Source organism: Nansenia antarctica (assembly GCF_963989245.1).
Source record: "Nansenia antarctica genome assembly, chromosome: 9".
Lineage (NCBI taxonomy): Eukaryota > Metazoa > Chordata > Actinopteri > Argentiniformes > Microstomatidae > Nansenia > Nansenia antarctica.
In genome coordinates, this window is record NC_137679.1 from 20,694,779 (window position 1) to 20,720,935 (window position 26,157).

The 26,157-nt window shown below is 41.0% G+C and overlaps 2 protein-coding genes across 2 annotated transcripts; one reads left to right on the top strand and one right to left on the bottom strand.

Moving 5' to 3' along the window:
- The first annotated feature begins 1,616 nt into the window (after positions 1 to 1,616).
- On the top strand, positions 1,617 to 6,404 carry LOC308165189 (tetraspanin-3). The gene is made up of 7 exons (XM_080539315.1): positions 1,617 to 1,772; positions 2,731 to 2,922; positions 3,183 to 3,257; positions 3,530 to 3,631; positions 3,809 to 3,961; positions 4,072 to 4,155; positions 5,289 to 6,404. The coding sequence occupies exons 1-7, from the start codon at positions 1,710 to 1,712 to the stop codon at positions 5,379 to 5,381; spliced, it is 762 nt and encodes a 253-aa protein (XP_080395441.1). The 5' UTR covers positions 1,617 to 1,709; the 3' UTR covers positions 5,382 to 6,404.
- A 2,954-nt stretch (positions 6,405 to 9,358) lies between these two features.
- pstpip1a (proline-serine-threonine phosphatase interacting protein 1a) lies at positions 9,359 to 17,901 on the bottom strand (the record flags this gene model as incomplete). Its single annotated transcript, XM_080539311.1, has 15 exons — positions 9,359 to 9,490; positions 9,704 to 9,813; positions 10,224 to 10,315; positions 11,002 to 11,089; positions 11,312 to 11,408; positions 11,753 to 11,851; positions 12,281 to 12,360; positions 12,965 to 13,010; positions 13,785 to 13,889; positions 14,567 to 14,629; positions 15,658 to 15,764; positions 15,881 to 15,915; positions 16,051 to 16,125; positions 16,218 to 16,318; positions 17,872 to 17,901. The coding sequence occupies 15 exons, from the start codon at positions 17,899 to 17,901 to the stop codon at positions 9,359 to 9,361; spliced, it is 1,260 nt and encodes a 419-aa protein (XP_080395437.1).
- Between the last annotated feature and the right edge of the window lie 8,256 nt (positions 17,902 to 26,157).

The following is a 26,157-nucleotide window of genomic DNA, read 5'->3' on the forward strand; positions in this document are numbered from 1 at the left end:
GATGAACTTTGCACATCCGAGTCCCCCCCAGCCCCAGCCCCGTTCACTCCCACCAACAGGGTGAACATTGCTGCTTTTGCACATAGTACATATACTGTACATATTATTGATAACCACTGCATTGTACATGTCTATTGTATAACTTATTGTACTTACCTCGCTCCTGCATGTACATATATCTGTACATACCTATGGCTTGCACTATTGTTCATCCTACTGTACATATACCTTGCCTGTGTCTGTACACATATCTGTACACTCCTATGGCTTGCACTATGCACTATTGCACAGCATCAGGCTGTCTGGATGTCAGGCCGTGGACACAAGTAAACAATCTACTGGACACGTCAAAAATCTACGTGTGGACACAGCATTTCTAGACTGTATTTGCATTCATGGCCTTCCATAGCAAAGCACAGTAAAATGAATGAGCTCAAAACTGAGAGAAGAGTAAAACATTTTTACAAATAAATGATACAAACAAACTACATACATAAATCCAATTTCGGGGACAAAGCTAACACTAATAGTAGCAGTGAATGATTAAATGGATAGAAAGCATCCCTCAGGCCTAGCTCTCTGAGCTTCTTATACAGGTACCAGGACTGATTGTTCATTTTTCACTGTTGAGATGAACTGGTAAAACTCTGCTGTAAAGCCTCCTCAAGTTCACATGGGTATATTTCCTTCAGATTGTCTGTCACTGCACGCATTTCCACAATATCCATTGATTTGGCTTTTGTAAGTGTTAGAATAAAATCAGAATCAGTTCTTTTGTTGACTGCTCCAAGAAAGAGGAGAGATGTTTTCTATTGCACAAGTGGTATATTTATTGAAAATTACACATAGAGTACAAAACAGTGCTGCAGCAGCTGGACCCAACCCTGAGTCAATCTCAGAGGAAAGGTGTTTCTTCTTCAGTTTACAATACATTATACGTTTAGAAAACACAGTCCTTCCCCTTTTGGCCACTATGATTTAAGAGCTGAATGGCCTATTATTAGAATGTTCTAAAACTATGAATGGAGTGATGTCTTGCGTTAGACGCGAGTTTTTTATCGGTTCTTACAATACCTGGATTCATGGTCATCAGACAGTTCCCAGACAGTATAGCTTACAATGGTTCGTATGTGTTCTTAGGATACAATACTGATAATGTGCATATTAAAATAGGAAAACTGATAAGATATGTAACATCATGATTTAAGCAGCTGGTGCTAGAGAATGGACAATAGGACCTTTGAAAAAGATATATCCTAACATAAGGAAACCTCCACATTTGTATATGCTTCTTTAAAATTCCTGCAGTTTCAAGGGTGCCCAATAACTGTTATTAATTGACACGCCTCAAATTGCGCAGCTTTGGGGGTTTCCACAATCAACTTTGATTTCGTTCAATGTCTGGGCTCCCTAATGGCGATGAGGCCCCTAGGCATGTGCCTAGATTCATGTCTCTATGGTAGATCCATCTTCCATGAGAAGAAGAAAAAAAATCCACACTGCAGAGACGATGATCTCATCGGGTCACGTGACCTCCTCCAGCTGGTTGCTGTGGTGGCGCTGCTCTCTGTTGCGAAAGGGGAGACTTCTCTCTAGTCGGGCCGGGGGCATGGTGGATTACACCAGGAGGACATAATAGCTAAACACCCATTTTCCCCAGATATATTTGAAAGATATTAACCTAATAACAGTAGATATCTCTCTTAAACATGGGGCAGTGTGGCATCAACTCGTCAAAAACCGTACTGGTGTTCCTGAACCTCATTTTCTGGGTAAGTTTAAAACGACCTCTGTGTTTGGGAATGCGCCACACATCCGACAACAACAATGATCGTACGCAGCAGAATCGCTCGGTATCTTAGCTCGCTAGCAGCGGCTAGCCTGGCTGCAATACACACTGGGCCGCGTTTGGTTGGGAGGAACAGGGTTGTAGCTAACATTGTTCGCTCTCTAGGTAGTCGATCAATTCCAAGTTTTGTTGTCATATTTGTCCCAGAGCTAGCTAGCTAGCTGTGTTTATTAAATGAGGACAATGTCACTACATTGCTTTACTGAGCATTTCATGGGTGTTTCATGACGCTGGGCGTTGAGTCTCCTATGAACTACTACTAGCCTACTACGTAGCCATTGCTTTTTCAATGACATTTCCCTCTAAATGCCTACTTAATAGTATGGTCTTTAAAGATCAGATGACCAAAACCTCTAAATGACTACCTAATAGTATGGTCTTTAAGATCAGATGACCAAAACCTCTAAATGACTACCTAGTACCTAATAGTATGGTCTTTAAGATCAGATGACCAAAACCTCTAAATTACTACCTAATAGTATGGTCTTTTAGATCAGATGACCAAAACTAGGCTACATGCAGAATATAATGGTCTTGAGTTGACGTCCTCAATGTTAAAGCTGCCCCCTATGCCTGGAATCGGGATCAGAGAAAGCTTTGGTTGCCTCAATGATGCTAGCTAGTCCCAGTCAGTGAGTGAATATCTCAACTCGTGGGATTCAAGAATGAGCCTTTTAATGTGTGTGAGAAAAGTCCACTCATATTTCCTTTCATGCGATCAACTTTGATCTTTGTGATTGTGATTTGTGATTGTCTCTGGTGCATAGGCCTACTGTATACCTTTTCTGAACTGGAAACATTATAGATTTTTCACTTTGAATAACAATGCTTTTGGGGTTTAATGCTGTTCTGTATTCCTTCGTCCATGTCACTTTCCACAGGCAGCAGCTGGGATTCTGTGCTATGTTGGAGCCTATGTGTTCATCACATACGATGACTATGACCACTTCTTTGAGGACATATACACCCTTATCCCTGCTGTGATCATAATTGCAGTAGGAGGCCTCCTTTTCATCATCGGCCTGATTGGGTGCTGTGCTACAATACGAGAGAGCCGCTGTGGGCTGGCAACGGTCAGTGAATGTTGCCTTATTGTCAACAACATTGAATCTTTGCTTAAAATAACCCTCAGTAATCCTGTTTTCCACTAAGCTGAATATTATGCAGTTTAAACTACACATCATGTTGGGAAGCCTCTGGTAAAGTTAATCCTTCCATCTTACATGTTTGGTTGATTTCTTGGAAATGGTAGAGATCGGACATCCCCTTCTGCCTCAAGGTCCCTTTTGTTGTCCGGTGTTTTAGTTTCGGTGTTGTCCATTTTGTCCTACAGTTTGTGATCATTCTTCTGCTGGTGTTCGTTACGGAAGTGGCTGTGGTGGTTCTTGGCTATATTTACAGAGCAAAGGTGAGTCAATATTGATCAAGGGTCAAGTTCACTCTCAATGATTTCGTTTGATATAGGCTACTGTAAAATAAGATGTCATTCAGATTACAAACTCTCAATTATAACTTCCAAGTTTTTTTTCAACTAACTTTTGGGGGGAAGTTTTTTTTCTTTGACATTAAAAGTGCTATCAAACATACTAGGTATAGTATTGATTTGAGAGGATGGAATATGAAGTGGTGATGATGTAAGCTAAACCTAAGCACAGTGACCTATTTCCAACCTATTTCCAGGTTGAAGACGAGGTCAATCACTCCATCCAGAAAGTGTATGATAAGTACAATGGCACTAACACAGATGCCCCGAGCCGTGCCATTGACTATGTGCAGAGACAGGTGAGGCCATGCTATTGAGAAACACATGTTTTCTATAACAGTTTAAATAAAGCTTTAATACACTTGGTTACGTAATTATACGATTTATTCAGTGTTGGAGCAAATGGTACTTTCAGTAACATTCAGATCTAGTTGAAATTAGAAACATTCTCATGGTTTTGGCTTTTATCTCTGCAGCTCCACTGTTGTGGGATTCACAATTACTCTGACTGGAGGAATACACACTGGTTTAAGGAGTCTCGAAACAACAGTGTACCAGTGAGCTGCTGCAAACCCAATATCAGCAACTGTACAGGCTCCCTCGCCCGGCCCTGGGACCTCTACCAAGATGTAAGACATGGTCAAAAACATGCATAACATACAAAGATTATAATGTAGTCTGACCTTTCACAGTTGCTTGAGTGGCTTGTATCCTATAATGTATGTATGTGTGTTTCCAGGGATGTGAAGTTCTCGTTGTGAAGAAATTAAAGGAGATTATGATGTATGTCATCTGGGCTGCACTGACATTTGCTGCAATTCAGGTATAACAACTTTTGATCATCTCTCCTCTGCACAGAACCTGAGTACACATGTGTCTTACAGTACTTTTCTTTTTAAAAATATATCACATATCACCCCCTCCCTATATCATCCACCCCCTCTTCTGAGTCATAAAGTTATGGACAGTATGGATGGTGCGTGGGCCTTCTGGCTAGGCCCTTATTATGGCATACTTTCCTGCCTCATTCAGGCAAGAGCCCAGGAGCAGGGAAGGACGCCCAGAGTCATACTCTACACTGTCAGGGAAACTGTCGCATATCCAGGCATTCTTCTGAGAAAAAAGAAACAGCATAGCTCTAGGGCAATATGGCGACCTACGCTGTTTTTTTCTCCCACATCAGCTTATCAAATACACTTGTTTAGGCTATGGCCCCCTACTAATGACATTTGTGTTTTTAAGTATAATTTGGTTGTTAGCTGAAGGCTAAATGATAATCTGATGTATTGGTATTAGAAATGTGTCTTTGGTGTTAAATTGTGTTATTCAACTGTTTGCAGTTGAAGCTTTTGACTATCTCGGCGGAGGCTAAATTGCTCAATGTAATCAGATTCCAAGGCTATGGGAGAGTGTTATGCTCCCCCCCCCCCCCCCCTTTCACTCCTTTCATTTGAATACAATGAAAGGGTCAGCTGCTTGAGAGAGGGCTGATCAAGCTCTGTCTGTCATCCATTGCTTGATATGCGATGTCTTGCAAAAGCTAGACAGCCTATAGACAGCCTATCAACTCTGTTCATTAACTTGCTGTTTATCAATGTAGCTGGTTGTTCTTTAAATGTTATCTTTGCATTTCTACAATAGTACTCGTTATGGGCTGATGAGGCAATGCATCACTGTGGAGTTTATGTGCGAGTTTGCAGTAATTCTAGAGGCTTTTGACCCAAAGGCAAATGGGTGTGGGGACTATGTACTGCTGATGTGAGAGTGCTGTGTCCTCAGCCCTCCCCTGGATAGGGCTGGAGTAGATTTGACAGCTGTGTCAGAGCCTGGCAGACGTCCTCCTCAGGGAGCTATTTCTTGAAACATTGATGTCTTTTACAAAACAGTTTGTGATGTTATACAGTATTTGTTTTCTTTATTTTTTGTCTTATATTTCCTTGTGCTCTTTTCACTTAGATGCTTGGGATGCTGTGTGCCTGTGTGGTTCTGTGCCGAAGGAGCCTTGATCCTGCCTATGAGCTACTCATCACAGGAGGAACATATGCATGAAAAGGAACACACACACACACACACACACACACACACCTGGGCTCAGGGCTCTGTCAGTGGGGAATGGTTTACTGGCTTGCCCAAGCTTAGCTTTCTTTTACTGTAAGGTGACAAGATGGTTCATACTGTACACTGCTGATGAGTGAGTTGGTGGAAGAAGAACATTGTTTAAATTGACATGCTTTGTAAGTTGGTGTTATATTTCAGACTTTTTTTATTTTCTTCATCAAAAAAAGCTACTTTATGATTTAAAAAAAGAAAGAAAAATCCATGTAATTTCATTCTCCAACTACTTGTTTTAGCCCATGTTGTTTGAGGTAGACAAGAATGAGGCCACTGTGAGTGATGGACCTACTGTATGGAATATGTGGACTGAATACTTTCCTCATATGTCAGTTTGCACTATGTGTATGGCTTTTGGATATTTTATAAATATTTAAATCTATCATGTAAATACCTGAGTTAAAGATTACCAATATGTGTGTATGAGGTTGTGTTGTGCTACTGCTAATTATTTGTGTCCAGAACCTCACCCCTCACCAGCACCACTCTGTTTCTCATAAGTAGTTGAACAAAAGACAGAATACAAATCAATGGCTCTGCATTGGCCTGGCAGGATTGTGCAGTAGATTGATCTCTTTAGCAAGAATTTGGGCATTTGATCCACCATAGTAGTCCATTTCAACAGGCTTATGTGGGGATAATCAAAATGCACTGTCATGTATTGAACTGTTCTGTTCTACTTATTGTGTGGAGTTGAGCATACTGATGAGATATTGTTTTTAAAATGAAAAGAAAATAGATTTTGAGAATATGTAGCCATGTAGAGTAACATAAGACTCAGATCAATGTAAATAAACTGTTGGGAAACAAAAAAAAGAAGAAGAAATAAACTGGATGAATTTCGTCCAAAATATGTATGTACAGTGCCTTTGCAAAGTATTCCGACCCCTTCACGTTTTCCACATTTTGTTGTGCTATAGACTCAATTTAAAATGGATTAAATAAAATAATTTGCCATCAATCCACACACAGTACCCCAGAATGACAAAACAAAAACAGTTTTATTTTGTCTTCAAGTTTCTTTCTATTTCTGTACATTTATTAAAACTGAAATACAGCAATACCTCATGTACTTCAGTTATACTTAAGTATTCAGACCCTTTGCTATGACACTCTTAAAAATTAAAATTAGCTTAAAATGTCATCAACAAATCACTCAATAAATTGAATTGAGTCCATCTTAATGCAAGGATTAATGTAATTTTGGAATTAATATCTATTTTGATAGGATCTCTGATTTGCATAGGAATCCAGAACACACTGGATCAGGTTGTCATTACAAACAGAACAAATGTAGAGGAACACAGCTGCTCAGGAATGCTCCCCTGAGGCCTGGGGAGACTTACACAAATATACACAGTTGAATGGTGGAGAGGAAAAAGCACAGTTGTTGGGACAAAATCATCTCAGTCACTCTACAAAATTGGTCTATAATCAAGTGGCCAAAAAGAATCCCTTAATGGAAATTAATTCATATCCATAATTGTTTTTGCAACAATGAAAAGTTGATGGCAAAGGAAGTGGCTGGAAATAAAAACTAAGCGTTAAATTAAGTGCAAATCCAGCTCATGCAATGCAGTTTCAGCACCAAAGAGCTGTGAAGATCTGCATCAATTTATGGATATGTTTGTCACTGGCAGGGACTGGGGAGTTTGTTAGGATCAAGAGAAAATTATGAAATTTGAGTTGGTAGTTACATCCTAATCTACACAGTGTGTAATTGATTCACATTCAATGAAACTCAATTCAACATTCAATTCAACTTGATTCACATTCAATTCAACTCAATTCAATTTATTGAGTGATTTGTTAATGACATTTGAGCATTTTAGCTCATTTTAAGAGTGTCATAGAAAAGGGTCAGAATACTTTAAAATTGAATACATTTGCTGATTTACTGAAATTTCAAAAAACATGTTTTCACTTTGTCTTTATGGGGTATTGTGTGTGGATTGATGGCAATTTTTTAAAATGTATTTAATCCTTTTTAAATTGAATCTATAACTGAACAAAATGTGGAAAAAGTGAGTGGGTCTGAATACTTTCCGATGGCAACATTCATTCATGTGGCTATCTTTCTAAAACCTCCTGCAATGTTTTTCATTCCAGAATGGAATAGATCCGCAATGGTTATACCCTGCACACACCCAAGGGCAAGCCATGCCGCAATTCCTCTGACATTAGAGCCGTGGTTTGTTGCAGACAAAGCATCTAGATGTTCAAACACTGGTTGTCTCACTGTTTTTGTCATTTGCAGAGCAACTGAATCATGTCCCAACAACTCTTGTGTGGAAAAGGGTTTAAGTTTCCCAGGGGGGAGGGGTGGCTTTAAGTGATTCATGTGGCTTAGCATTAAGCAACTGAGTAAGATGATAGTAGTCGTCTCAATATTTAATCCTGTGGTACTGGGAAAAGACTTCTTGGGCACATGGTTGTCGTTTGGCAGTTACTTGTCTGTAGTGGTGCAATGAGATGATATAATTAACACTTTGTGGAGTCACTTGCGAACAGTTGAATGGTCATTATTTGACTCTCCTATTAAATTACTTCCGAGACACAGATATAGGCTGTTAGATGACGCATCACCAGCAGAGTAACCAGATGCCCCTGAACTAGACAGATAAGGCTTCACTGTCATGCAGTTAGGCTGTGTGTGTGTGTGTGTGTGTGTGTGTGTGTGTGTGTGTGTGTGTGTGTGTGAGAGAGAGTGAGTGTGTGAGATCACAGTTGTCCACCTGTCAGTCACCCTCTGTCAGTGCTGGTTGGTTTAGACTAGGAGTGTCTCATTTATGAGATAACATTTTCAACTGTAGTTGAACTTTAGTAACTATTGAATTGTTCAGTAACAATGTATTTGTGATTCATGAAGAACTAAACATACAGTTCCAATTCCATATTTAACTGTAACAGTTGAAAAGGTAGAAGTGAAGTTAAGCTCCATGCCTAGAGTCTGCAGTGGTTACATTGTGTTAGTAGGCCAATTGGTGATACAAGACATCTATGGTATACTTTAATTATAGATCTAATCATAGAACATTATAGCCAACTCATGTTGGGGCAACACTGAAATATGCAAAACTATTGACTAACTACTGCAAGGACAATTGACAACTGCATTTGCTAGTCCACTTTATATAATAATCTGTCACCAGCAGTCATTATTATATTTAAATATGTATGTCAACAGATTCAAAGTGATACATTTCCTCTACATGAACATTTCCTTGGGATAAAGTACAGTGGAATATGTATTCTCAAACTAAGCTATTAAAAGTATCACCCTACATTTATGAATAGCTCAAACACATAAGGTGATATTCAATACTAAAGCATATGAATAGCTTGGTAACTGCTGTGTGTGAGAACACTTTCTGCTGCACCTGTCCTATGATCCCTCATCACAAATCTGTAGTGCCTATATTAGACTCCAGGGGAAAGTAAATGAAGTCAGTGGACTGTATCTTGACAATAAATTAGTTAACGGAATAGTTCACTCAAATTCCAAAATCACATATTTGGTTCCTTAATTCTAGAAGATTTGAGCATGAAATTTCAAACATGTTAACTTAGGGTCCATTGACTTGCATTGGGTTTTGGTTACAAATGCTAACAATTAGCTATTAGGTAGAATGCCCAGTTAAACAGAACCAAAGTGTTGATAGAAGTTTATCCTCGTCCATAGACTTATTTCAGGGTAAGGAACCACATATGTGAGTTCGTAATTTGGGTCTCTATATATACACGTTACAGATCCCTCTAAAAAAGCTAAAATTACCAAAACCTTGAACATAGTATAAAATATAGTATATAGCACTTAAATAGTCAGAAAGGCCACTCAAAAACATATTTTTTTGCTGGTGGGAGCTTGCTATGTGCACCACAGCCCAACTACCTGTTCAATCAGATGAGGTCATTCATTCTGAGGCCAGGTAGGAGCCTGGGACCAGTCCAGACTGTCCGTTTCTCTCCACTTTCCACCAGCCATCCACACCCTGCTCAATAACCAGCACTGTCTCCCCTGCAGACATGGAGAGCTCGTCCTCACCCTGGGGATGGACAGGGACATGGTTAAGCTGGGGTACACAGATCATGTCGAAATGAGCATTATTATCGCTTCTTATCAACTGTGGCATTTATCATTTTAGGAAGCAAACAATTTCAAAATGTGACAAAAAAACTTTTTGGGTGTGTGTGTGGGTGTGTGTAGATGTTGAATGAGAGGCCTAATATGAAAAATAAGAATGTCAGACAACAGTTACCTGTGCCACGTAGTCATACAGAACCTGGTACTCCTCCTTGATCAGTGAAGTGTTTGGCTCCTCACACTGAAATCCAGGAATGGAGGCATACACTCCGTCTGATGTGTCCGCTAAGGATAACACAGAAATGCAAACAGATTTAGTTCAGTTACTGGCTCAAGCCAAAGGGAGTTTGCCCAAACGTATTTCCCCAGTTTTCACTGAACTGACTAATCTAAAAAAGTAAGCCCCCTTGTTTGCTAATAATGTAGACATACTATGGTAAAAGTTACTTCTCTTCAAGGGAGAATTGAACTGAAATCATTACATGGACTTTTATGCCCCCTGGTGGTGGGCAAGTAGATGGAGTTAGACACCTGCATCATTATGGACTGTTATGTTCTAATTTGATTGGAGTAAATTACTTTTCGGTCACACACTGGCATACAACATTCTTATGAGAATAAGGAAATACACGGTTGTTGCCCTTTTCTCCACTAGCTAAAATGAATGAGTCCAGTAAGTCATAGCAATACATTACCAGGTGGGGGTGCTAGTGGCAGAGAACAGTGGTTGTTGTCCATGTTTGTTTTAAAGCCAGTAGAGCAGGTCCCTTGTAGGAGATTTGAAAACCTAAAAGCAGTGATCAGACATACGTCATGTCAAGAAGAAGTCAAGCTGCTGGATGGCAGCTGCTGGACTGAAAAAATCAGGTGTAGTGCTGAGGCACAAATATGTACTTCAACTACACACTAATATGTATTTCAAGCCTGCAAACTGCGACACTTTAAATGAATGTGCAATAACACTATGTGCAATATGACAACCCTAGTCGTCTATCTGTACAGTATAGTATAGTGGATAGTGTACATAGCCTTTATTTATGTAAACCAGCTCCTTCCCTTCTTGTGTTTTTTTTTTGTTTTTTTATCTTTCCTAACACCAGGGGAGCCACCCCTCCTAAATTTCGTTGTTTGGTACCTGTACTATAGCAATGACAATAAAGACCATTCATTCATTCATTCAAGAAGTCAGAGGTGTCAAGGTATTTGTTATGGGCCTAATGCTATCTACAGTACTTATAGAGTAGACGAATGATGAATTGAGTATCAAGGACCCCAATTGAAATAAGCCAGTGGCTTTCTTGGGTTTTTATCCTGTTAGTTGACCTTGTATGTAATATGTACTTCCATGTACCTACTTCTGCAAATCTTCTAATAAAGTTCTCAATCAATCAATCAAAGACATACTGAGATACTGCGAGATTTAAGCGTCCTTGGGTGTGAGAAAGGGGTCAGACAGAAATGAGTGAATCTAACCTTTTCATGACTCCTACTCCAAAGCGGGCACTGCCATTGCCGTCTGCTGAGAGTTCCCTCTCATAGAAATTCTCAAACACAATGGGTGCTGGGGAGGAACCAGTGGAATTCAGCGAAACAAACTTACCAAGGACAATATGGGATCTCATGTAGAGCTGGCCGTATACATTATTTCTAATAGTGGTCGTACATTCTGACATATACTACGTGGCAGTTTCGATAGGAAAGAGATCATTATTTAAAAGTTCAAACCTGGAACATAATATTGTGTACATATCCAAATAAGGGGGAAAACAGGATAGGCGCCTACCTGGTGGACTGGAGCCAGTGCATTTCATCTCAACAAAGCAGTTGTTGTCTGCCGTGAGGTCACAGAGTTCTAGAGTTGTCCTCACATCCTCATAACACTGAAAGCACATTTTGCGTAGGGCTCAGCGGCATTACTAATCAGCTTTTAGTTTATCATACAGATATAAATGATATGTCTATGGTCCTCCTGCTCTCAGGTCTATTAACTGAATGTACATTATGGGTTACTGATATTGAGTATTCTATTATGGCTTTGATTAATTACAGGTAATTGTAGGCAATTGCCTTTAATTAAGCAAAAACTAATTTTAGGCTAATTTCAGTACACAAATAAAGTGTGTAACAACCTTACAGTTCATTAGGACCTTAAAGTCCATCATACGTACATAGCTCACAACAGCAACATCCACAATAAAAACATGGAAAGACAAACTGGACCAACCTCGTCATCTTGGACACATTGCATTGAAAATTGGTTACAGTGCACCCACATGGCGTTCCTTAGGATGTTGATACGATCACACTCCTGCTGCTGAAACACCTGCAAAAAACAACCCCCCCCCCCCGCCAGTGAATGATTACTCTGGGAAATAATAATAATAATAATAATAATAATAATACATTAGACTTATATAGCGCTTTTCTAGACACGTATAGGGGCCTAATTAAGGTAGTGCTGGGGACACATGGGAAGGGGAGGGGGAGAGGGTTAACTGGTGAAGGCAAGCTTGAAGAGGTGGGTTTTGAGGGCCTGTTTAAATGTTGGCAGGGTGTTGGCCTGAAATGGTTGATTTACACCAAGTCTCCCCTGGCCTAGACCTAAAATAAACTGTTCAGCTGGTCAGACAACACATACTGTATTTACATCATGTATGAAAGGTACATTTCTCATCATTATGTCTCAAAATGCAATTTTATGAGGTGGGAAATCAGGTTGACGGTTGAGAAAGGTGTTCAGGTCTCATTGTACCTCACATGTGCTCTCCTGTGTGGTTTCCCATTCTTGGCGAATCTTGTCCAGCAGTTCAATATTTGTCATATATTGTTTCTCTGAAGACAAAGTTAAAAGGATTGTATTAAAATAATTCATAGACCTCTATGTTTTCACAGCTCATCTGTAAAGTGTTGACTTTGATTGCTCCTGTGTTGGAATGAAATGAAGGTTTATTGAATCATTTGTCACAATACAGGGAACAATATCTATGTTTTTGCTTGTTCTAAGATTACTTTTATTGGTTTTATACAATTATTTTAGAGAGTGGGAAATCAAAGCGGGATACAGACCCAAGGATAGAAGGGTAGGTCTTGAACCCTCAACCTTCAGGGTTAGTGTAGTATTGTGCAGGACCACTATTCTAGTGGAGCTCACAGAGGAACCATATAGAGAATCTATTGCCTTTTCTTAGTACTCTTGACCTCAATGTCGTTTCCGATTCCGATTCCGATTCAGATAACATTTATTGCCAATTATGTTGAAACACATAGAAGGAACTTGTCATGCTCTACGGCTCTCTAGCAGCTTTATAGCTTTTATACTAGTCAATTACCAGCAGCCATTTCTCTAGGCTTCCTCCTTCACATGCACTGCAGCCACACAGAACTTCAATTCTTTTTTCATCAAAAAGACTTCAAGCCCATAGCACAATATCCTCACCTGAATCTCCTGATGCCTCCCTGCACTGCTTAGCCTTGTTGTACAACTGAGATAGAACAAGAGAGATTATTGTCATTGACAGGAAAGAGTTGCAAATCAAATGCAATCCTGTGAGTGCTGAAATGCTGGGAAATCCATCATAGATGGATATCCGTCAGTTCTTTTTTGTAAGAGGAAACAGTATTCGGAAAAAAACATTTCTGTTTCAACACTCCAGACCAAAGCTCCATAGCAACAAATAAAACTTGTTTTTTTGTCTTGTTTAGTCATATACAGTCATATACAGTATATGACACAGTACTCAAGTTGTAAAAGAAAATCAGGGGGGATGGTGGATTTTATCATTATCGGGACAATTTTAGCATCCCCACAGCGTCAGTGTCAGTGACTTGGTAAAAATATCATTGCATGTGTGCGTGCCCCCTCGCCCACAGTATTTTACTCAATATGCGCAAAACTAAATGTTGAAATGGCAGTAATACCACGTTCATTGATCAAATGACATAAGGGATGGAAAGGGGGGATGTCAGTTTTAGAAGGGGGATGATTTTGACCGTTTTTATTTCAGGGGGGATGCCATCCCCCCTCATCCCCCCTCAACTCGAGTGCTAACTGTACACAACATAAGGTCAGAGAAGGAGCAGGACATAACCAGTGCAGGTATTGGTGTTCCTGTAGGCCATTTACACATTGCCAATCACTTGACTTTACCGGACAGGTGACAGAAACCTCCAGTGTGGTAGACTGTTATGACTTACCCTCTCAGTGTGGTAGACTGTTATGACTTACCCTCTCAGTGTGGTAGACTGTTATGACTTACCCTCTCAGTGTTCTTGGGAGTGGCCGTTGCTGTGCTGCTCATCCTCTCAGCAGCTTGCTCTGCTTCATCCGCCTCTTTGCACCTCTGATCATAGGACCTTTTAGACTGAGAAGGATAGGAAATATCACCTTTAACGAGCAGATACTGTATGTGTCTGAACTGACTGCAACACTGAACCACAAACAAACCTCCAAATGTTTGATAACATCTATCATATCGTTTTCCATTTACATGAAGCTGCTTCAAAATGAGGAACAGTGAGTGCAATAAAGGGAGCTGCAGCACGTGCAAGCAGAGAGACAGAGCTTTTAAAAAGAGAGCAGGATTTCCTGAGCAGAGAATTATGATGTCTCAGAGGAGCTTCCTGTGTTAAATTTACTTCAGCTTGTGACACCTCTTTGTTTTGTTTCTCTCTCTCACTCAGAGCTTACATTAACCATCATGGTCCATCTTTCTTGACACACTGTGAACATTTAGATTTGTATATCTTTCTCAAACTCTATTTTATGAAGCTCATCATTTATTCTCTTGTTTGGCATGCAGGCAAGATAATATGTGGTGTACCCATGCCTGATGAAGGCTGTGATAGTTTCACATACTGCTGAAGGATATTCCTAAATAAAGCCCAACTGTCAATGATGCTTTCAAATAACTTCAACAGAACCATACCTTTCTATTTAGGCAAGTTGAGGTGCACCATAGTCTATCTAGACCAATGTCTTATAAACAACAATACAGATGAATAAATTATGGTATGTGCGATGAATGTGCAGTCTGCTCACCTCCATTGTTTTCTTATACAAAGACACCTTTGTCTTCTGAACCTTCTCCATGATTCCCTCAAACTGTGAGAGGAAATACTGATTATAACTCATTATATACAGATTCATATTATCACACTGTGATCTTATCTATGCACTGACGTGTCACTCTCTGTCCTTTACAAAGCCTAGACACATGTTCTTTGTTTCAATTGTCATTTTGTTCAACATATAACTTGCATAATGAAGCCCAAGGGCTTAGGAGATAGGGGGGGAAGAGGTGAGATGACATAGGCTAACCCTAACCCAAGGGCTTAGGAGATAGGGGGGGAAGAGGTGAGATGACATAGGCTAACCCTAACCCAAGGGCTTAGGAGATAGGGGGGGAAGAGGTGAGATGACATAGGCTAACCCTAACCCAGGACAAAGAGGTGAGATGACATAGGCTAACCCTAACCCAGGACAACAAGTGGAAAACTTTGAGAACATTTGAGAAACTATAAGCTTTCTCCTGGCTAGCAGTTACTGTAGCTGCAGTGTCAGGGTTTATCTATAGCACTTGCTAACATTGTTTAATTGAATATTAAATTGTTGTTTAATTGAATATTAAATTGTTGTTTAATTGAATATTAAATTGTTTAATTGAATATTAAATTGTTGTTTAATTGAATATATCCACATTCACAGGCACACTGTTGTTTTAGGACTCACACTGATCTGTCTGATAACTTGCAAGACAAGTAGTTCAGGTGACTACACCTGTCCTAAGACAATGTAGTCACATGTCCTAAGACAATGTAGTCACCTGTCCTAAGACAATGTAGTCACATGTCCTAAGACAATGTAGTCACCTGTCCTAAGACAATGTAGTCACGGTGTTATTCAGAATGTCCCTAAAGCCCTAAAGCATCTGAGAATCATGGATTGAACAGTTTTGATCGTATTGTGTGTGGTGTGCTCCGTTATTCCCTATTCAGTGTGGTCTCGTCCCCCAAGCCAGCAATCTTATTGTGATCAAACGTGATCTAAAAGTGAGCGCACCACTTCCTTCTCTGCCAGATAGGAATAGTACTTTCCTTTTGTGGGTGAATGATAGAATTTTAGATCTAAACCTTTTTTCTCTGGTCTTTCTGTCGCTCCCTGAACTGTTCCATCCTCTTGACCTCCTCCCTTAACGTCCCAGAGAGCTGTATATGTAGGTTTCCAATGTTTTCAATTTCTAGAAAACATAAAGAAATGCAACACAAGAAAATTTAAGCTGAAGTGGATGATGGGTAAAGAGAGCTAAAGAGAGTAAAGAATACAGATGGACAACTGAAGAGTTATTCTACTCACGAGCTTTGAGTTCATCAAGGGATGCCCTCAAAGTGCTGGGAAAACAGATCAAAACTGTGACATTACTTATTCCAAATTACTTTTACTAACTCTCTCTACCAAATTCCAGACACAAAGTAAAACAAGAATTCACTTTAGTGTCCATGAATCTCAAGAGTAGAGCCACTCACCTGATCTCACAGAACCCGCCTGCTTTGCGTGCAATAGTCACCAACTCCTTGCCATATCTCTCTTCTGCTGACGCCCTATCCAACGGACAGACCATTATATAACTCAAAAGGGTGGAACATATTTAATTCATTCACAATTCAAGATTGGCTTTATTGCCACCAGTTACCTCATCTTTAAGAGATCCTCCATGTCTTTACACATGCGTCGGCCATCACAGAGTCTCTGTATAAGAGTCTCGTAACCAATGTTACTGATGAAATCCGCTCCCTAGAACCATAACATATCACACCATTACCTGACCATCATTTTCCTCTATTCCCACATAGATAAAGGTAAAATTGTAGAAAATATTTCCCAGTATATTATTTGTTTGACCCCCGTTTACACAATATCAGTGCAATGCAGAGTGCAATTGAATGTAAATGCAAATACGCATTTACCTCTTTTCACATATCCATTACCTGGAATATTTAGTGATATGCCCTGTCCCAGGTCAGTTTACACAGACAACAATACTGGTAAATTACCAGAAATGGCTCTGTATAAACAGGTATATAAAGCCCCCTTCACAGGAAACTCAAACTTGAACTTTCCATCCACAAATCCTATCTCAAAGCAAATAAAACGTTTTTAAACAAAAGATGTGACACACAGTAACTGTTCATCTTTCAGCCTTTATTGATACGGTTTATTTATGCTGTACTGTGTGTATGGAAAAAGTGGTGATTTTATGGTGCAGGTGGGGGTATTTCAACTTGAAAGTGAGTTTACAAATTCAACTTCACTGCACAATAATGGTCTTGATGGGATTGGAAAAGCTATTGATACATTACGTGACACCATACAGCCCTTCAGTGGAAGGTGTTTCTACATCGTAATACATTGTAGCCTACTACTCATACTGAACGTGTCACCCTTTTTCCACAGGAAACCAGATGAGTTACAATACTGTCATAGTATGGCTACTATGGCTAACTATTGACTGTGGTCTGTAGGGTAAAGCATAATTGTGTATGTGACGTTTAACACTATACTTAAACCTTGATAAAGATTGATAATGACACTGTGATGTTATAAAACATGCACATTGTGGTGCATTTCATGTGTGGCAAAGGTTAGAAGGGGATTATTGTGCAGAGCTTGCCATGCAAATCAACCCAGAAGCTGCGTGTTGCTGTGTAGATTACAGTTCTGACAACGCATCACAGTCAGAAGATCAAAGAAAAAATAGATGAACCTAGCCTGCTTTACAGGAAGTACACATACAGTTGAAGTAGAGAAGAGAGGATCACCATTATGATTAAAAAAGCACAAACCTTGGCATGCAACATCTGTCAATGACTAATAGCGATAAAGAAATATAGGCAATTCTTTATCTGTGTACTGTTTCACATATTTTGAATGGTACCATTAGTCCATGCCAGGCTGTTCCCCACATATCAAGCCTGCTATAACAAGTATTTTGGTGTATCTAGTCTTCTTGTTGGCCTTTACCTAACTATTACCGTTACTAGTGTCCGTGCATCATTCTGTATAGCATGAAAAACTCCCCCTCATAAAGTTAAATTCCAAAAGATACTACAACAAGTAACACACCAGAAAACAAAAACACACATTTTAAGATCATTATGTAAATTCTGTTTCTAAAGCACAGCCTTAAACCATTGTGGAGGTATTCACTCGGAAGAGAGAATATTTTAAAGATCTTGGTGTGCTTGAAACTGATGAGGTAAGCCTCAAATAAACCATACCTAAACCATATCTTCACCATAGAGGTCCCTCACTGTTCATCAGTAATCAAACAAGTAAAGTTAACTTACCCAAAATGCATCTTTGAATTGTAAAGTCATCTTTGAAGCGATTCAAAGGTTTAGTAAGCAGTGGAGTTCCTCAGGCTGGTCAGAGCTAGTGAGAATGATAATGCCACACACAGGAAACCCCCAGCCTTAGAACACACTTGTGGTTAATTCGTTTGACTCAAATGAGGAAGAGCTACGGTGTGATGTCAGCTACCACAGACAGCCGGTCGGTATCTAAGATAACACTGTTGCCATTACATAGATGGGTACTAGAGATAGATAAGTACAAATTGCGCTTATTGAGTCATACTGTATGACAAACATTCAACAATGACGCAAAAATACATTGTGGTTATAGATTCTTCATAGATGCTCCAATCATGTTGAGCAATGTTTTCATGATGTCACACTGGTACATTTCTGTATAATTAATTTAACCTTCACGCAAATATCAGAATGTAACCTTTTCAACCTGGCGTTGGCTCATACCTGTGCAATCTACAGTCTTGTGAAAAAGATAGGACACCCCATGAAAACCTTTGTGTTTTTCAACATATTTAAACATGGACATATGATCTTCATTTTAACAATATTGAGAGATGGAGGTAATATAACTAAACACAGTGGTCAGTGTGGTCTACAGTGCACTGTGCACTACAGTGTGCACTGTAGACCGCAGTGGTAGACCACTGGACCACAATCATATTATGGCCATGTTGGCATGTGTTACGTTTCTCTAAAGGTTCTGTAGGTATACAATAGTGTCGGGTCCAGGTGCGGTGTATGTAAACAAAGACACGGAGATATAATAAAATAAAGACTCTCTTTACTGAGACGTATAGTTCGCAGGTACAAACATAAACTTTCAGACGGAACAACAAAAAGGGGAGCAGTAGGGCTCAGCACGTATGCAATAATAACTAAGGAACTGAGGTCAATAATAAAGTACACGGAAACTAAAGTTTGAGCAAAGGGCTCCAAAGGAGGTACAAGGTTGCAAACCAGCAAACAAAGTCAAGGCTCAATCACGTTCCGGGTAACGGATACGTGAAGTGGTAATACGTACACAGGATACTGAAGCACTCCAAACGGGGTAACACAAGTGATCGACTGACAAGGGAACAGGGAAAAGGGACGCACCTAAATAGCCACATACAAACATACAACAGGTGACAGGTATTAGCAATTAGTTCCAATAAAGTCCAGCCACCAGTAGGTGGTGTCGGAGAGTCGGAGACTCCCCTGGTGACAGGCATGGGTTTGAATCCAGCCCATGCCCTGCTGACATGCCTCTATATACTGAAACGTATGCACTCATTGCAATGTAAATCGCTTTGGATAAAAGCATCAGCTAAATGGCATATATTATATTATTATTAAGTACTGATACTGTGTATTCTGAGTAGCACTTGAGGTAAGACAGTATGTAGATATTGACAGATGACCTTTCTCCACAGGTGGAGTGACCATCCTGAATACCCATTTCATGATGAATATAGATACCCATTTCCGCCCCTTTTTCAAGAAGCCCACCCTGGACCCGGAGGTTCTAGCCAACTATAGGCCTGTCCTGTCTCCAACCTTGCCTTCCTGTCCAAGGTGCTAGAGAAGGAAGTTGCTTTCCCTAGGTTTGACCCTCACCTGACCTTCAGTGACCATATAAAACACCTGTGCAAAACCTCCTATCATCTCAGAAATATTTCCAAACTCCATCCCACTCTAACCCTCAGATGCAGAGAAACTTGTCCATGCCTTTATCTCCTCAAGACTGGACTACTGCAATGCGCTCTTCATCGGGATTCCTGGCAAAAGCATACAGAAGCTGCAATGCATCCAGAACAGCGCTGCCAGGATCCTGATGAGAGTCCGCAAATACGAGCACATAACCCCCACATAACCCCCATTCTACACTCACTACATTGGCTCCCTTATTCAAAAAGGCCTTTGACTGTTGAACTGTGTTCATTCTTGTGATTTATTTTGTGTTTTTTTAGTTAAAGTTAAATATTTTTAACTTATTATGTTTTAGGCTGTTTTTTGCTTTGTTTTGTTTTTACTCTGTAGCCTGCTGTGTACCCAGGCTTGAGACAGGGTTTTATATTGTAGTAATATTATGTAACTTAATTTACGTTCAATTTACAGAAGATTCCTTGTTTGTAGTGCCTCTAAGTTGTAATGAGATCTGCCCCAATTACTGCACCCTGACAATATTTTAGTTTAGAATAAGGTTGGTAATTTAATGTCAAACTAGATGTATTCCTCTATTTCAGAGACCCGCACATTTTTTGGGGCATTCACTGGTAGGGGGGTAGGTGCGGAAACGTGACCATAGCTCAGCCTAAGAAGGTCTGATCGACTAGGGGTCGATATCTACTGTTCAGGAGACTCAGGTGCGTAAAAAACCCTCTGGTCTCACGTCTCTATCACAACCACAGCCCGACCTACGAGCGAATCATACGAAGGGGAGCAAGATATGGCAGGGGACTTTTTCTGGCAAAACTCCGGAAAAGCAGTCCATACATTTAAGAGGTGATAACCACTAATAAGCTGCCAAACCAAAAGGTCTATCATATCAAAACATAATCCAGGGATGTATAGGAATAAAAAAATCACATCTAGAATTTGCCCACCCAGATGGTAATGAAAAATGGTTTGGCCCAAGGACTACCTCGACTTTGTCGCTTTTACCACGTCACGCGCGGTATCAACCAATGAAAATGCGTGGGGCATCAACCAATGAAAATGCGTGGGGGCGAGGACAACATGCAAGACACGCCCCTATATTTGCATACAGATCTGATAAACCGGGAAAGAATGAAAGAATTAATGTGGAAAAGAAAGAATGAATGTGGAAAAGAATGTGGAAAAGAAAGAATGAATGTGGAAAAGAATGTGGAAAACAAAGAATGAATGTGGAAAACAATGTGGAAAACAAAGAATGAATGCGTAAAAGAATAAATAAATATATAAATGTATTTCCTTGTGTCATTCATTTATGTATTCATACATTCATTTATTTATCTATATATTTATTGTTAATTTTGACAGACTTGGTCCTCCATAGCTATGTTCTTAAAATAGATCATTGACTAATTACGGGTATACAACCTCATTGTCTGTAAATGTGGCACTCGCCATAATTCACCTACTGTAATTAATCTACAGTAGTTAACCTACTGTAGTTAACCTACTGTAATTCACCTACTGTAATTCACCTACTGTAGTTAACCTACTGTAATTCACCTACTGTAATTCACCTACTGTAGTTAACCTACTGTAATTCACCTACTGTAATTCACCTACTGTAATTCACCTACTGTAGTTAACCTACTGTAATTCACCTACTGTAGTTAACCTACTGTAATTCACCTACTGTAATTCACCTACTGTAGTTAACCTACTGTAATTCACCTACTGTAGTTAACCTACTGTAATTCATCTACTGTAATTCACCTACTGTAATTCACTTACTGTAATTCACCTACTGTAGTTAACCTACTGTAGTTAACCTACTGTAATTCACCTACTGTAGTTAACCTACTGTAATTCACCTACTGTAATTCACCTACTGTAGTTAACCTACTGTAGTTAACCTACTGTAATTCACCTACTGTAATGCACCTACTGTAGTTCACCTACTGTAATTAACCTACTGTAGTTAACCTACTGTTGTTAACCTACTGTAATCTTTGTAATTCACCTACTGTAATTCACCTACTGTAACTCGCCTACAGTAATTCACTTCTTGACCAAATCATTTTTAGAGACTTGACAGATGTCCCACACCCTAGAATGGTAAATGGTGCAATCCATTTACACACGCGTTTCTAATTAAATAATGATCAGTTACACTCTAACTTAGCCTCATAGACAATGCAGTATAATGATTATTGTAAAGACTTTTCACTTTTTTTTTCACTGGCGTTGCTTGTTTTCGCCGCTTCTCAGCCCAAAATCTAGATATACTTGCAGTATACAGAGTAGATTGTCGTACAAAGACACTAAGGCTATGTCCACACCAATACGTTTTTTTTGATAAACGTTTTTCGTATATAAAAATATGACCGTCCACACCAGCATGTTTAAAAGCAATATAAACGCTGTCATTGAGCATTCCACACCAGTAGTCGGCGATATAATTTTAACCTCATAGCCCCGCTGGCCAATCAGACGCCTCTGTCTCTCAATGTTCTCGATCATTAACCGTGCATTTATATGTAAACAGGTTAAAAGTCCAGTTAACAGTGAAAGAACTAGAAGCACTTTGTACACATGCATTTTCCTCGCTTGTGTAGCCTCGACCACCGTTGACTGTTGTAAACAAAGTAGTTACTGGTGCCAGGATATGACATGATTATCATCATGAAGTGCTTCGAGAAACTAGTCCGGGCCCACATACTCACACGCCTCCCGCCCAACCTGGATCCATACCAGTTCGCCTACAGAGCCCACAGGTCCACAGAGGACGCCATAGCGACGACTCTCCACGCCACTCTATCCCACCTGGAGAGGGGAAACAGCTACGCGAGACTGCTCTTCGTGGACTTCAGCTCCGCCTTTAACACCATCCTTCCAGACAGGCTAGTGACCAAACTACTAGACCTGGGTCTATCACACTCTATATGTGCGTGGATCAAGGACTTCCTGACCGACCGCCCCCAGAGGGTGCGGGTGGGCCCCCACACCTCCACAGCCCTCAGCCTCAGCACTGGGTCACCCCAGGGCTGCGTGCTAAGCCCCATCCTCTACAACCTCTACACCCACGACTTCACCCCCATCCACCCCAGCAACTACATCGTAAAGTTTGCAGACGACACCACCGTGGTGGGATGTATCTCGGGGGGGGACGAGGCGGCGTACAGGGATGTGGTAGAGCAATTGAGCAAGCTGTGCAAGGTTAACAACCTGCTGCTAAACAAGTCAAAGACCCAGGAATTTATCGTAGACTTCAGGAGGAAAAAGTCCGAGATCCAGCCCCTGCTCATCGACGGAGAGAGCGTGGAGATAGTCTCAACCCTCCGATTCCTGGGACACAACATGCGGGATGACCTGGCCTGGAAGGACAACACTAAAGGCACCATCAAGAGGGCACAACAGCGGCTATACACCCTGAGATGCCTCAGGAAACAACACAACAAGCAGGAGATACTGGTGGCCTTCTACCACGGCGCAGTGGAGAGCATCCTCACCTTCGGCATCTCCAACTGGTTCCACAGCTGCACAACAGCGGAGAGAAACGAGCTACAGAGAGTCGTGAGAACAGCACAGAAGATCACCGGCGCCCCCCTCCCCTCTCTGGAGGAGCTGTACAAAACACGCTGTCTCAGGAGGGCCTCCAAGATCTCCAAGGACCCGACCCACCCTGGGCACGAACACTTTGTCAAGCTGCCCTCGAACAGGAGGTACAGGACCCCGGCCGCTAAGACAAACAGGCTGAAGAACAGCTTCTACCACAGGGCCGTCAAGGCCCTGAACACAGAAAAGGCCTAAGTTCTGGGCCCAGGACAGTCCGGACGGATTGTATGGCAGCTAGTGCTGAGGCACAAACATGTACATTTTCAAGCCTGCAAACTGTGACACTTTAAAATAATGTGAAAAAATACTTTTTGTGCAATATGACAACCCTAGTTGACTATCTGTGCAGTATAGTACAGTGGATTGTGTACATAGCCTTTATTGATGTAAACCAGCTCCTTACCTTCTTGTGATTTTATGCATCTATGCTTTTTCTAAAATGTGTTTTCTTTTTCCTTTCCTAAACACCAGGGGAGCCTCCCCTCCTAAATTTCGTTGTTTGGTACCTGTACTGTAGCAATGACAAATAAAGTCCATTCCATGACATTGTAGGGAAGAGCAAACAGCTGTAGTGCGCTTGATCATAGAAATCTACGCGCATGATGATGTGACGAATACAAAAAACTCTGTCTATCTCGTCCACACGTCAAAAATATACAGCGTTTTTAAAATTCTTCACTCTGGCAGGCGTTTTTTAAAATCTTTGTTTTCATGGGGCAAAAACTTGTTTGCGTCTGGACGAACCCCCCAAAACGAATATATAAATCCACGTTTATCAAAAAAACGTATCGGTGTGGACAGGGCCTTAGATTTATATTTAGTAATCTAAAAATTAATTAGACCCCTATACTTTCTTTTATTTATTTTTTGGTTTCTTTTTATTTTACTAGTTTGTTAAGCGTCTTTGAGTGTCTGGGGCATGGGATAAGTGACAGAAAGACAGAGCATAGAAATAGATGGGTAGAGGGAGGTAGACATGATATCTGTCAACAGTTAATAGTTAGCAATAGCTATCGAGTAGAGCGATGTGAGTGGGTATAGAAATAGATTACGCAGAACTGGTTGAACAGAAAAACAGCAACCAAGTAGCCTTGAGCAGAGTGGTATGTTAGAAGAGTGGCGCCAATGAGCTTCAAATAGTTCCACATATAGCTTCCTGGTTATACTGTCCTGATTAACCCAATATTTACTTTTTATTGGACTAACAACCAGTTGTCAGGCAACATGCTCTGTTGGTATCTTGTAAAGGAACTATGGTGTTTGGGCCAATAGAAAGTTGACCCCTTCATTGGTACCACACTTCTTCATAGAACACTCTGACCTAGAGCAAGTACTTGACCTGTGAACAGCTTCCAAATGCAAATGCCACACTTGGAATCAACTCAGACCTTTTACCTGCTTAATTGATTAACAAATAATGAAGGAATAGTCCACAATGGCCCATGAAACAGCTTTTGAGTCATTTGTCCAATTACTTTTGGTCCCTTGAAAAAGAGGGAGCTACAGAGCTGTAATTCCTAAACCCTTCCTTCAATTTGGATGTGAATACCCTTACCCTAAAGCTGAGAGTCTGCACTTTAAGCCCATGTTCATTATATAACTGTAACTTGAAGATGTTTTGGTAAACAGCTCAAATTAAAAATTCTGTCTGTGTCCAAATATATATCGACCTAACTGTACATATATGTTTAACTCTGTTACACCAGTACATACATTCTGTGGCCCCCACCACCATGCAAGTTGCCCATCCCTGTGTTAGACCACAGACCGTTACCGTAGTAACTGGGTGTCAAAGCCACTGTGTTAGCTAGCCAACAAACAAACGTCAAACGGCCAGAACAGATATTCAGATGTGGAGTGACAGTGTGAAGAGATGAACATTTTGATGTAAGATATCTGTGTATTGTTAAATCTGTAGAAATGGCAAACAGGTTTTGTGTTTTTCATATTTTCAAGTGGTCTTGTCTTGTCAGAGAAAGGGCTGCCCGTTCCCATGTCTCAGTGGTGCTCTTAGACCTGTTGGACACGTGTATATAGTCCTGGTTGACTTTGCCTACAGCAAGCACCCTAATTACTGACTTTTGTAATGAAATCACAGTCTCACATATTTTCTTTTTTCTTAAAGAATTTATTAATTAAAGAAATACTATATTCTTTTATAGTATTCTTTTTTTCTTCTTTTCAAACACGGAATAAATATGCTATCCCAACACTAAATAGGCCTAACCCTAACCCTAACCCTAAACATTTATAGGTGCGCCGGTGGGCGGCTGTGAGGGAGGCCTTCTCCTCCCCCCACCGGTCTCTGTCCTCCTGGAGCTTCGTGCAGGCCTCATCCCTGCTCTTCTCCAGGTCCAGCAGGGCAGCAGCTCTGGTGAGGACCAGAGCCTCAGCTGCCTCACTCTCCAGGGCCCTGACGTCGGCCTGGCTCCTCTCCTCCTGCTCCATGACGTGGACTTTTTGTTGGAGGTCGCTCTCTCTCAGTCTACTTTTCTCCACCTCCCTGTCAAGCACCAGAGCCTTCTCAGCTGCCGCCAGCTTGTCCTCCAGGGCCTCTCTCTGCAGGTCGCTCTCTCTCACTCTGCCTTCTTTCACCTCCTCCCTGCAAAGGACCAGAGCCTCCTCCGCTGCCTCTTTGTCCTCCAGGGCCTCTTTCTGCAGGGCCTTGATCTGGTCCTCTGCCTCCCTGGTGGCGTTGGCGGTCTCCAGGAGGGTCGCCCTGACCCCGGCCAGGCTCCCCTCAGTCTCTCGCTGGGCAGCGAGGGCCTGGCGCCTCTCCTTCTCCAGGTCAGAGATGTTGTGGAGGAGGCTGCCTCTCTCTTGCTCCATATAGTGGAGCTTTTGGAGGAGGCCTTTCTCTCTCCATTGGCCCTCCTCAACCTCCTCCCTCGCTCCCTCCAACTCCGCCTTTGCCAGAGCGCTGCTGGCCTTCTCGGCCTCAAACTCCGAGTCCTTGGCCTCCAACCGGGCCCTCCACTTCTCCTTCATCTGCTCATGCTTCCTGCTTGTCGT

Bases quoted from the DNA above. Each gene is read 5' to 3' on its own strand.
- LOC308165189 (XM_080539315.1), top strand. From the start codon at position 1,710: ATGGGGCAGTGTGGCATCAACTCGTCAAAAACCGTACTGGTGTTCCTG. The intron at 2,923-3,182 runs GTCAGTGAATGT...TTTGTCCTACAG, and splicing joins GCCGCTGTGGGCTGGCAACG to TTTGTGATCATTCTTCTGCT. The intron at 3,258-3,529 runs GTGAGTCAATAT...ACCTATTTCCAG, and splicing joins GCTATATTTACAGAGCAAAG to GTTGAAGACGAGGTCAATCA.